The sequence below is a fragment of the Emys orbicularis genome, chromosome 4 (genome assembly GCF_028017835.1).
Source record: "Emys orbicularis isolate rEmyOrb1 chromosome 4, rEmyOrb1.hap1, whole genome shotgun sequence".
NCBI lineage: Eukaryota > Metazoa > Chordata > Testudines > Emydidae > Emys > Emys orbicularis.
Window position 1 is genome coordinate 64,127,742 of NC_088686.1, and position 13,402 is coordinate 64,141,143.

Here is a 13,402-nt window from a genome sequence, read left to right on the forward strand (position 1 = left end):
AATCGGGACATCTGGTCACCCTAACGGAGGCTGACCCTCATCCCTCCATATGTATTAGCTCTGGTCTGAGTATCTCAAATGCTGAGGAGATGGCGGCTTTCCATATAGGAATAAATTGCTTGTCCCATGGGAGTTGATAGACCTCACTGGTGGTAGCATCTATTCAATTATTTAAAGTGTATTCAATTTGTTAAAGTCTCCAGGGGCTGAAGATTTAGAGGTTGGTTTCTTAACTAGTGTAAGTGCTTTGCAGAGTAGCTCTATTGACTTTTGTACCATCTTGACTGTAACCTTGAGGACAGAACTCTGTCAGTCGGGGTGAAAGCTGAGCTGAGTAAATTAAAATCTGACCGCTGTGCTTTTCCAGGCCAATCACATTCTAGATAAAGCTGCAAAGCAAGACAATTAAATGTCTTGCATTCCGTGTTTCTGAGGTTTTGATTTTCAATCAACCATGCCACCCCTTCAGGTGAGCAAGTGACTTGCTTTACCCTGACTGGAAAAGACACCATTTTGCCTTGTTGCCATGGAGATCTTCTCTTGCAGGCTACTTTTTGACAGGCTTCAATGTGAAATCTTGAGGAAGCTGTTGAGTAGGGTTTCCCTGTTAATCATATACTTGGCAAGGATTTCTGCCGGTCTTGTAAAATAAAGGGTACTTTTAAATAACTAAATAAATGATTTTTCAGGGAGACTTAGTGCTGGCAAAAGGTGCTGCATTGACATCCGTAGAGACTGTTTTTATCCACAGAACAAGTGCAGCAAGAAGGGGAGTGCATTTCACCCCAGATACTGCCCTATCTATGTGCCTCAAATGTAACATGGAGTGACTACCTTTGGAATGAGAAGATTGCTAATTTCCTGTGGTCCTCCCCAAAGAAATTGCCAATGAGTGTGACAGTGTCCGTTTTTGTGCTGTGAACACCTGGCCATTGGGACCTGTACTGAGACCTCTAAAGGTCACCATGTGTTACTGGTTTCCATTACAGAGAATAGAGATGTGTGCAAAATGGTGCTCCACTTCCTTGTTTTTTTGGGTTTTTTATTATTATCCCTTTCAGTTGTCTGCTGAAATCAGCAAATTCATTAAACTTCTGACTTCCGCTGTAAAGGGCCATAGAATGCCTACGGGTTGAGCTGTGATCTAGTCCTGGATTGACTTCCAAGTTGTGTGTGCTTGGAAAAATGTGAGGGGATGTTGCATATCTGAATCCATCGCAACTAGCCTTATGAGTTATGTTCACTGCTCTCTGTCTCCGAATCACCCCTTCAGAGTGGGCACATGCCAGCCGTTCGGGTGTGGGATGTGGCTGAACGGACCCAGGTGGCTGAGCTCCAAGAACACAAGTATGGCGTGGCCTGTGTGGCATTCTCCCCCAGCTCCAAGTACATTGTCTCAGTGGGGTACCAGCACGACATGATTGTCAACGTGTGGTCATGGAAGGTAAGTGTGCAAGAAGATCAGCTTAATGGTAGGAAAAGCCATGTTGTGCAAGGCCAAAGATGGTCTGGGGATAAATCTGGTTATAGCTCTTTCATTCTCTGCCCCTTTTGACATTAATACAATCAGACAAGTTAGAGATGGATGGAGATTGGATCATCTAGTCCATCCTCAAGGAGCCAGTGCAAGATTGTTCTCGACAATATGTGACATCTTCCTGGCCAGTCAGAAGGCTATTAGGCTTTGTCATACTCTTTGTGTTTCTTCCAGAGGACTGCTGGAAACTGATTCAAACTAAGATTGTGGCGTCTCTCACAAACCAGGAATCTGTTTTACTTTGGTTGTGGGATCCATGTTACAGACGCTGGAGAACAATTTGCTTTTGTTGTGTTTGAGATGGAAACATCATAAACCGAGGCAAGGAGGGGGGGGGGGGGGCTAGATACTCACCTAAAAAGTACCGTGAGTGCGGTTGTATGGAGGTGATCAATTATGACTGTGACAATGGCCATAATAGTACTTGAGGTGCAATGTTATGTTGGAATAAAGGCCGTGCTTTAAAGCACTGTGTGAATTTACAGCATTATATAAATATTTGATGATGACCATGATAAACATGTATCTGCTAGGGGGACCTCCGTGTTAGTAATAGAACTGGACAATCACATTCTCACAAGTTTGAGTCAGCTTCCTGTACCTCTGCAGGTAACCAGTCCTCTCTGGGAGCCATCTTAATTTTTTTTATATCCATATCTGTTGATCTCATTTTATGCAGCTGTAGGTCAATGTTTTCTTGAAATATTGTTAACCATTCCATCACCTTTCTCATTCTACAGTTCAGATTCTGTCTTTTCATGATCATCTCCTATATCAGACTCCAAAGAGAGACTGCTGAACTTGAATTAATATGCAAATTAGATACAATTAACTTAGGTTTGAACAGAGACTGGGAATGGTTGGGTCATTACACTAATTGAATCTATTTCCCCATGTTAAAATATCCTCACACCTTCTATGGGTCATCTCGATTATCACTTCAAAGGTTTTTTTTCCCTCTCTCCTGCTGATGATAGCTCATCTCAATTGATTGGCCTCTTACAGTTGGTATGGCTACTCCCACCTTTTCATGTTCTCTGTATGTATAAATATCTTCTTTCTGTGTGTTCCAGTCTATGCATCCGATGAAGTGGGCTGTAGCCCACAAAAGCTTATGCTCAAATAAATTTGTTAGTCTCTAAGGTGCCACAAGTACTCCTGTTCTTTTTGTGGATACAGACTAACACGGCTGCTACTCTGAAATATATCAGCTAGTGTTTTTGTCCTGCTTCTAATCTTGTAGACAAGTAACTTAACATTAAAACATTGGTGTCCTTGTGGTCATTGAAAATCCAGTGTTCAGTCTTCAAGCTCTTCTCAATGAGGCACACAAAAATAATGATTTGAAGATGGATGTAATGTAGAGTAAGGCTGGGATTTAATGCTGTACCTCGACAATTAAGATTTTTATGGTCTCTGCTCTCCTACTATTATTTATGTTACAGTAGTGCCTAGAGCTTTCCCCCTGACAGCAAGGTCCCATCGTGCCAGGCGCTGTACATTAGAGTCAGTGCCTGCAACAAAGAGCTTACAGTCTAAATGGACAAGACAGACAGGGCAGGAGAAGGGAAGTATTGTTATCCCCATTTTACGGATGGGGAACTGACGCACTGAGAGATTTTTCATAGATTTATAGTTTAAGGCCTGAAGGGACCACTAGATCATCTAGTCTGACCTGTCTATCACAGGCCATTAAATTTCCACCGTTACCTTTGTATTGAGCCCAATGACTTGTTTGACTAAAGCCTAACTTGTGTTTGACTAAAGCGTATCTTCAGAACCCTTGCCCAAAGTCACAGGGGAAATCAGTGGCGGAATCAGGAACTGATCCCTGATCTCCCAAGTCCCAGTGCAGTGCCTTAACCATAAGACGATCATTCCTCAGGCACAGGGTCATAGGAACGGCTGCTGGGATATCCCTGTCTTCCAGTCTGGGAGACTGACCTAGATGTTTGGTCAAGCTGCAGCAACCGAGTGTTGTCTGAGGTGCTCCCTAGTTTCCAAATGGGGAAAGGCCACAGCAGCCACCCTGATGGTGAGGACAGGGAGGGCTCCAGGTGCATCTGCTGTTTGGGGGGAAGCTGTGTAAGAGGCCCTGGAGTCTGGGCCAAAGAATGCTGCTTTGCTGCTGTGGCAGAGTCTAGCCTTCTCCACTCCCCTACCCCTCTGACAGTGCTCTGCTGCTGATAGGGTGACCAGACAGCAAGTGTGAAAAATCGGGACGGGGGTGGGGGGAAATAGGAACCTATATAAGAAAAAGTCCCCAAAATCGGGACTGTCCCTATAAAATCGGGACATCTGGTCACCCTAGCTGCTGACCTCCAACAAGCCCTCTGGAATGAGACAGCTTCTGAGCCGAATGAGACGACTTCTGAGCTGAGGGCGGGCTAGTTTTGGAGGAAGGAAGGGGGAAATGGGGCTCATGACTTTCTGAGGGAGGAATGAGAAATTGAAATGTTGATCAGAATGAGTGTCTGGTTGACCACTGAGTAGTGCAGGAAATAGATCAAGAATTTAAACCCATGAGGGAGAGGGGAGAGAGGCAAGATCTTTGAATCCACTCTCTGCCACTAATCCCTGGAAATACCATTCCTGCACCCCCTCTTCCCTCGGTTATTTGATGTGCATGAAGGGGAGAATCACCTCAGGTGTAGCTGCTCTGTTTCTTTTCCCTAGGGCTGGACAGAAGCAGCATGTTCACCTCTCCTCTTGCCCTATGACTTCTCTTCCACTCCCCAGGTGGAGAGATTTATGGTATTTCCCTGTGGAAAATACCTACTGCCCATCCCGAGCAGTGCCCCCCCTTGCTGCCCTGGGGCTAAAAAAACTCCAGCCAGTATTGGCCTGCATGTGCTTTCAGTGTTTAGAAAGGGAAGTATGTTTTGTTCTGAGTGCCCTGTGATTATGAAATAGCCAAGGTGCAGATGACCATGTTGCTGTAGGCACTAGTGACCCGAGAACCATTATGTGGCTGAGACAATGTAGTAGCAGGACTGAATGTAAAAGTGTGATGTCCAAACTGCCAGAGCGCCATAAGTAGTGGAAGGTTTGGCAGATAGTTCATCCTCCCAGCCTGTGTTCAGACAGACTTTGAATCTGTGCCTACCGTACATGACACCTGTAGCTGAAATGAGCCTTCTTATACACAGACTATTGAGCAAGACACCTGAGCTATTGAAACAATTGTCTTTCCAGAAAAACATTGTGGTGGCGGCCAACAAGGTGTCCAGCAAAGTGACAGCAGTGTCATTTTCAGAGGACTGCAGTTACTTCGTCACAGCTGGCAACCGCCACATCAAGTTCTGGTACCTGGATGACAGCAAAACCTCCAAGGTGAGAGCTGGGGACAGGAGACGTATAAAGAAGAAGCAGTGAGCGGGGGCCTTTGTGGCTTCTATAATGGCATAAACTAGTTCCACAGCCTGTGGGGAACAGGAGCTTCCCGTTCAGAATTGATCTTTGATTTCCTGTGTGAAGCGGCTTTAGTCTTTTGACTGGCTCTCAAGATGTAACCTCCACTGTGCCATTATCCAGTGCCTATTGTGTCTGGCACCCAAACCCAGGTTTCCTGTATGCCAGTGCAGGTGGTTCATGGATTCTGTGCATGGCAGCCAAATCAGGTTCTGTTGTACCCTGGCATTGGTGCTATTCAACAGCACGTCCATTTCTTCATGGCAATGGTTCTTCGTATATGTGGCTGCCATCTCTGGGCCCCTCACACTGCAGGGACTTGGGGCTCTTTGATTTGGATGTGTGTGACTTGAGATATCGAGGGGCATGTTTCAAAATTTCATGTAGTGGCTTCTATTGCTGCTGTTGGGAGGCCAAATCCCCATGTGCTAGTTTGCCTGTCTGTATTGCAAAGGTGCATCCACTCAAGGATAGGCTTTCACATTTCACACCATGGATCTTCCATTGACGCTGATATGTCAGTGCAAGTCAGATCTGTTTTGATCATCAGGGAAGACCAGGCATCACTATCCCCCAGGGTTCTTCCTGTGATTGGCTAACTGACCTGTGTCAGCCAATGGCAGACACATAAGTAGCTCTGTCTCATTGATTTGCTGCTGTTGATGGTCCTGCTACATTTTACAAGCAGTGGAGTTGCAGCAAGTGACCCCATCAAAGCCTGTCTCTTTAGATCGCTCATAACTCTCTCTACTCCAGTGTGGAGTTCTCTTTAACAGGTTATTTTTTTTGGTAGGTGAATGCCACAGTCCCCTTGCTAGGGCGCTCCGGTTTGCTGGGGGAGCTGAGAAACAACTTCTTCACGGATGTGGCCTGCGGAAGGGGTAAAAAAGCAGACAGCACTTTCTGCATCACCTCCTCCGGCCTCCTCTGTGAATTCAATGAAAAGAGGCTGCTCGACAAGTGGGTGGAGCTGAGGGTGAGTTCCAGGTCTTCTCTCCATGTACATCAATGCCCACTGACCTGGGGGGAGGAAGGGGTGGGGACATCTTGAGGTCACAAGCTGCTGCCAGCAGTGAGAGCTCCTGGCATGTGAAGAGAGCTGGAGACTTCTGCTTCTTTATGATTTTTAATCTTTTCCATTAAAGCATGGCACAAAGCAGTGGTGTGTGCTAGGGAAACCAGAGCCTGGGGGTAGAAATGGAGTCTTTTGCTTAAAGGCCAGTTGGGAAAGGGATTTTATGTAGGAGATCCTCTAATTCCTAAAAAGCTTCTGCCCTCAAGGTTCAACATTGTGATGTGTCCTTGTGGCTGTGGGAAGGCTGGATGTGGCTTCCTTTGGGAACCCATACATGTCACTCCTGAGTTGTCCAGGAGGGGGGATGGGGTAGCAGCAGAGTGTGGGAGGCACTCCATCCCCTCAGGGGTGGCACAAGCTGCTTCTCCAGTGCCCCCTGCCCTCCTAGAAGCAAAAGTCTCTGCCAGAGTCTCAAGTTCAGCTCTCCCTCTCGGGGTAGTGTATTGTGCTGCTGCAAGACCACCAGCCTGGCCTGTTGGCAAAGATTTTAATATTCAATTAAAGGGAGACAACCCAAACTGTAAGGCAAAATGGATCCAGGGTATTCACACCAGGGCAAAATCTTTCCATGCTTCCCCAAGTGAAACGTGTCTTTTCTTCTTTCCTTTCTGCTCTAAAAATCTGCCTTTTTCACTCCTGCTCAGAACACAGACAGCTTCACAGTAAGTTAGAATGAAGTGTTTGCCTTGACCTCACCCCATTTCTCCATCATTTTCTGCCATTTGTACAAATCTCAGCAGTGAGCAGAACAATTCCATTTCTCCCACCTTGGCCCCCTGTGTACCAGGAAGCATGCTTATGCACTTGTATGGGGCTTGTTGCAGTGTCCCAATCATGATGCTGAACATCTCCCCTCAAGGGTACAAGGTAATCAATGTTCAGGGCCAGATCCCCAGCTGGTGTAGATCCACGTAGCTCCCCTGAAATCTATCGAGCTGCATGAATTTGCACCAGCGAGTGGAACGGGCCCTCGGCGCTGTTTCCTGACTCTGACTGAGCGGACCCTACAGCAGACCTTGGCTTGGATGCTCCTCAGAAAGGAAATCCAGATTTCAGGCTTTTCCTTAAACTGTGTGGCTTCATTTCACTCCACTTCACTTCTTTCTGATCTTGAGTGCTTCGTGCTCTGTCGTTTACATGGCAGTTCAGAGAGAGACCCACTCGTCTTGGTTGATTTTGTGTCCTTCTCAGACTACTGTGGCGAACTGCATCTCTGTGAACCATGACTACATCTTCTGTGGCTGCGCTGATGGCACGGTGCGGATTTTTAATCCTTTGAACCTTCACTTCGTCACTACGTTGCCGAAGCCGCACTTCTTGGGAATGGACGTTGCCAGCGTCACTGAAGCCAGGTACTATAGGAAGGGTGGTAGGAGACTGGAGAAGCTTGGATGGGCAGAGCAGGTGCAGTAACAATGTGTGATTTGTGATCCTGCCCTTGCCTTGCACCCTAGGGTTCTTCCTCCAGCAAACTTTCCTCTTTACTATAAAGCGGCATTGATAAGAGATACATAGGCTTTCATGGGATGTTTTGCTTTCCACCGATGTCCTTGGGCACTCAAATCTCCTGCCTGTCCCTCTAGTCTTTCTTCCCTCTGTCTTGTGCGTTCTGTTTTCTCCTGTCCCCGTTGCTCCCCCATCTCCCTCCTGCTGTAAAACTGGCTAAAAGGAGTATCACTTTTTGAAGTGCAGATGTTGGCCTTTGAGCAGACCCTTCCTAAGTAAATTATTTTATGCATGATTATCACTCAGTCTGTGGAGGCTGAAATTGGAGAGAGCCCTTCACTCTTCCCTGCTTGCACATGCATGAGCACAACCAAATCTTCTGTTGCACTCCTACAGCACTACTCTGAAACAAACATCCACTGGGATCTACCCCGAGGAAAGGGATGTTTCCACAGCCCGTACACTTTTCTTTTCCGGATACATTAGGCACGTTGGCAACTGGCTGTCTAATGAACCGCTCTGACCCACAGTGGGAGGGGTTCATACTGGACATGTAGATGTTGGAATGAATTGTTCCTTTGTCTGTGGTGATGGTGTGTGCCTTTAATTGAAATGTGATTCGCTGCTCATACACTCCCCCTTGGTCTGAAAGCAGAGATGTTTCTGTAATTGGGGATATCAGAAGCGTATTGCTGCTTGTGCCCTAGGGAGCCCCTGAGGTGTTGGGGTAGCCCCACTTTATTTTGAGGTCATTGTTTTACATGGATTTCCCCCCACACCATTGTGTCATTTCTCCTCTCATCAAGACTGGCATGGTCGTGTTCTCCCCTGCGGGCTCTCATTAATCCTCCTTCATGGGGGGTCCAGCGGGGACACATGTCTGTTTGTGGTGGGGTTTTTGACTCAAACATGCATTTCAATGGAAAGCTGCCGCCCTCCCCCCCCACCCCCAGTGCCATGCTGCTCTTCTTGTACTCCTGTGGAATCCTATGTTGTCTCCTCTGCCCAACCATCCTGTAGCAGAGGACAATGGGTGTTTGGGCACCAGCTGCTTTCTGCCCAGAGCATTCAGCTTCTCCTCTTACAAGTGCTCACTAGAGCATTTTAGGACTTTGCAGTAGAAGCAGGGTATATTTTGGCTGGGCAGTTTGATCAAGCGGTTAGTCAGACCTCCTGGACTCCAATCCTAGCTCTGCCAGTGACTCCTGGCCTTGGCTAAATCACTTTAATCTGTCTGTGCCTCACCTTTTCCACTTGTAAAGATAGGATAGTAGGTGCCCGCCTTTATAAAGGTGTCTGCAGCGTCCACACACTTTGCAAACACTCTTCACAACACCTCTGTGAGAGCAGTATGGGTGAGCTCCATTTTACAGATGGGGAGAATGAGGCACAGATAGGAGAAGCGACTTGCCCAAGGCCAGATAGCAATTCTGTGGTCGTACTCAGAATAAAACCCAGATCGCTTAACTCCCTGTCTGCTGCTCTAACCACAACATGACAATTACTGCATTTAAAGGGCATCTCTCTGGTCTCTCCCGCCTTAAATCCGCACTGGGCTCTGGTTCTTAATGAGATCAATGCTAGGTGAGGTTAATTATATCCTCACCTGGGTTTTAGAGCGGAAACTGAGTAGAACCTTTATTTGAGGTTTTGCAATGTTTACAATTTTTTAAATAATTTTTCCTAACTTCAGGCTAAGAGCTAAGTGAGCCTGTTTTCATGTGACTTCCAGCCCAATTTTGCAGAGCAAAGAGGCTTGTAAAAATAACCAAACTGCTGCCATCTTGTCTGATGTCAACCATTTGAGGTTCTCTCCTCGTTACCTGGCACCCTAACCCTGTAATCCAGCTCCTTCAGTCCCACAACATGGCCCTGGTCTCATAGAAACATGAATATATAGCACTGGAAGGGACCTCCTGGGTCCTCAAGTCCAGTCTCCTGCTGTCACAAGTAACCCGGTCAAATAATCCTGTTCATAAACTCACCAATCTCCATTTTAAAACTAGCGAGGTTGGTTGCCCCCGCTCCTCCTATGGGAAGGTTGTTTCAGAACGTCACTGAAACAGGAAGTCTCCCTGGCGCTATAATCTCAGATTGTTTTGCACGGCAGAGTGATGCACCAGGACTCCTCCATCAGGAATTTTACTCCATTTAATTTCAGCTTTTATTTTTCCCTCCAGCAGCTGGGAGACTAGAATATAAGTAGGAGTTCTTGCTGCCTACACTGCTACCTCTAACTCCAGCTGTTTGTGCCTGAGACCTTTCGCTGCCAGCAATACCATTCTCTCCCTTCCTTGCTCCCAGGTGTCTGCACTGGGAAGGACTAGGAGTCCAAAATCTGATGGCTTTCTTGTCTTGTCTGCTTCTCAGTATGCTGCAGAGCGAGAGTCTGAATTGAGCTGTGAATGGAATAGCTGGAGAGTGAAGTAAAGGAAATCAAGCCTTGCATTCAGTCCTGCTAGCCCCTCCACCGTAGGAAGTTTAGGCCCCTCTTGGGACTTTTATTTTTTAGTATGGAAAGAGGCTGTTATACTGGCACAACAGGCAGATTCTCCACCTCACAGATTGTGGTTACCTCCCCAACTACTCACTGTACTCCCACACCATTGTATACTCCTTCCTCTGGCTAGCGCCAAACTCTTCCCTCCCGGAGGATTTTAGCTTCAAGTCTTGTGTCCCCACTCTCACCCCAGTGCTACAGAAATTAACCCGACTGTTGTCCTGTCTTTCCACAGCCGTCTCTTCTCTGGTATGGTGGATGCCAAGTATCCAGATACAATTGCCTTGACCTTCGACCCTACCAACCAGTGGCTATCGTGCGTTTACAATGACCACAGCCTGTATGTGTGGGATGTCAAGGACCCGAAGAAAGTGGGCAAGGTTTACTCTGCCTTATACCACTCTTCCTGCGTGTGGAGTGTTGAGGTAAGGACGGGCTAGGAATGGTGTCCACGTACTGGGGTGAGGGGCAGTGTAAGATGGGGGCTGCCTATATTTCCCAGTAAGGGACTCTGCCTCCAGCCCATGTAGTTAGGGGGGTGTTTGTGAAGAGGAGGTAGGAAACTTCATGGAGTTACTTACACCATGTAAGTGCACAAGTCTCTCATGCCTGGTCAGAAATGGAGGGAAGACGATGTGAAAAGGGAACAGGCAGGGGCTTTTCCTCTGCACTTTTGTATATCTTATTTCTAACCTCTCCTCATGGATCAAATCTTGAGATAACTCCAGCCGTGTTCCAGTATCAAATGATGTGGCAACAGTCCAGTGCTGCCCTCTTATGATCTGTGTTTGAACTCTGTTAAGTGATGAGGGTTTCTGGCTCTCTCCCCTCCCATTTGGCTAGAAAAAAGCAGAGGATCTTATTCAAGGGACCATCTATATCCAGGTAACTCCACTCAGCATTTGGTTATTTGGAATGAACATGAAGCTGTGATTTGCCAGCCAGTCTGTGACTGAATTCATTCTAGGTAAGCCGAGTTCCTATTGTCCTCATCTGCCTCCTCTATCAAATAGGTAGAAATCTGGTCTGGCCTTGTTTTGGAACTTGCTTCTGGTAACTAGACTACCAGGCACAATGATGTCTCACTTATGGTTTGTTTGTTACGTGCCTCTAGGTGTATCCTGAAGTGAAGGACAGCAATCAGTCTTGCCTGCCCCCAAGTTCATTCATCACCTGCTCTTCTGATAACACCATCCGTCTGTGGAATACAGAGAGTTCCAACATCCATGGCACAGCTCTGCACCGGAACATCCTCAGCAATGTAAGACCCCAGACTCTGCAGTGGCCTTTGGTTCCCTCCTTCCTCTTACACACGAGTGTCCTCTTTAGGACCCACAGGTCACATAAGGGGCGATGTGTGTCTGGGAAGTTACTCGGACCTGGGGAAATGTAGGGGCAGACCAACTGCAAAGATAAATAATAGCATTTTGTAAGAGTCTTAGGACTTCATATTCCAGAACAGATCAATGTTTCACCAACGCTGGTCTCTTCCGGAGGGTCTCATCCCAGATGCTTCAGAAGACAGTGTAACTGTTTCTCTCTGCGGTCCCAGCTCTGTAATGCTTCCAATTGTCAGGGTTGATAAAAGGGTGTTCTATGGAAATTGGGCATCTCGATTCAGAACCATTTGACTCTCATTTCCTCACTATGTATAAACAGTGATGTTAAAGTAGAAGAAACTCGTGCAGTACAATGGTTGGTTCAAGCAATTTGCTTCTGTACCAGTTATGTGACCTAAGGGAGCTGCTACACCAGCCAACTCTCCAGCTCCCTTTCTGAGCAATCTGCACTCCATGTAACAGACTCCTGCCTATTTTGCAATAGAGATTCCTGATGTCTTGGCTCATCTCATGTTATCACTAAAGAACACTTGAAGTCATTTCCACCACAACCCATTCTAGTACTGTCTAGCCCTCAGGTGTCTATCAGTGACACAGGAAATGCAGCTTGTTCCCAGCACCAAGGCTGCTTGCTTTGTCCAACTCCTGTAGAAGGGCCATAGTATGACATTGCTGTGCCGACTCCCCCCTCCACTTATCTCTCCCCCCTCATTACTGAGTGGCTTGCTGCTGTGGGCTTCACTCCCAGATGGGACACATTGCCTATTACTGCTACTGAAAGGAATGCATTGGCCATCGCTCCAGTTTCATGAGGAGTCTGCCTTCCGCTGCTTCACTTCGATACTTCACTGGCCCCTTCTCTCTTTCCAAGGACCTGATGAAAATTATCTATGTGGATGACAACACTCAGGCCCTGCTGGACACTGATTACAATTCTGGCGGGAGCGCAGACAAGGCTGACATCCAGGCCTTGGACACGAAGGTGGGGATTCGCACACTGTGTGTGAGCCCCAATGGAGAGCACCTGGCCTCGGGCGACAGGATAGGCACTCTCAGGTAACCCCAGGGCTTCTGGAGGAGAGTTAGGATGGGGATGGGCATAGTTTGTGTCTCTCATTTTTCACTCTGTGGTTCCACTTTCACACTGCAATCCATCTGTGTCCTATTTCAGGATCCATGAGTTGCAGTCCCTAAGGGAAATGCTGAAGGTGGAAGCCCATGACTCTGAGATCCTCTGCCTGGAGTACTCCAAATCTGACACAGGTAAGATAGGGCAGAGCCTTTATTCCCATTGATTATTTGTGCACCCCTTATGATGTACTGGCTTGTGTACATGTTGCTAAATGACTCCATTCTGACCATCATGTGTAACAACCCCCTACTGATGACCTCTGTTAGCTCGCAGAGTAGAGGCTTGTCGCATTGCAAAAAAGGTCCTAAGTTTGAAGCTGACTTCCTCATCTTGCTGTTGTATGGTCGCAGGTAGACACAAATCATTACTTCCCCTATCACAGTTGGAAAGCCCGGGGACATTTCCTTGTGCACATCTGTTTACTTGCACTAATCTATGATGATCTTCTGTAACCTAACTTGAGAGGATGCTTAAAACCATGACCAAAGGAGCAAATTACTTCTCAGTGAAGGTTTCACCCTCTTGTAAAATCTTTGGTAGGGTTGAAGCTCCTGGCATCAGCCAGTCGGGACAGACTGATCCACGTCTTGGATGCTGGGAAGGAGTACAGCCTGCAGCAGACACTAGATGAGCATTCATCTTCCATCACAGCTGTGAAGTTTGCAGGTAAGAGATCCTGTACTCCCCTCTGTACTGGCAGGAGTGAGAGCCCAACAGCAGCAGGAATACTGCTCCTCTCACATCACAGCTGTGAAGTTTTCAGGTAGATATGTTTAACCTTTTAATCATTTGGACAGATCAGGCCACCTTTTCCTCCCCTTCCATAACTAGAAAGGTCAGAATCACCTTATCCTTTCCCTCCATATTTCTTTGGAGAGTCACATTCTCTAATGTTTTTTTATTTTTTTTCTAATAAACCCATCTCAAATGCCTACATCTCACTCCTGTTCTCCTGGCTGAG

General features: G+C 46.9%; 1 protein-coding gene across 1 annotated transcript in view; it reads left to right on the forward strand.

Annotated features, from left to right (window-relative positions):
- MAPKBP1 (mitogen-activated protein kinase binding protein 1) overlaps nt 1-13,402 on the forward strand; it is a 129,032-nt gene that overhangs the window by 84,550 nt on the left and 31,080 nt on the right. The window contains exons 5-14 of the mRNA XM_065402294.1: nt 1,274-1,444; nt 4,733-4,870; nt 5,742-5,924; nt 6,668-6,685; nt 7,215-7,375; nt 10,205-10,394; nt 11,084-11,230; nt 12,181-12,365; nt 12,481-12,572; nt 12,982-13,107. Of these exons, the coding sequence (XP_065258366.1) occupies nt 1,274-1,444; nt 4,733-4,870; nt 5,742-5,924; nt 6,668-6,685; nt 7,215-7,375; nt 10,205-10,394; nt 11,084-11,230; nt 12,181-12,365; nt 12,481-12,572; nt 12,982-13,107 (1,411 nt within the window). The remainder of the gene's footprint in view (nt 1-1,273; nt 1,445-4,732; nt 4,871-5,741; nt 5,925-6,667; nt 6,686-7,214; nt 7,376-10,204; nt 10,395-11,083; nt 11,231-12,180; nt 12,366-12,480; nt 12,573-12,981; nt 13,108-13,402) is intronic.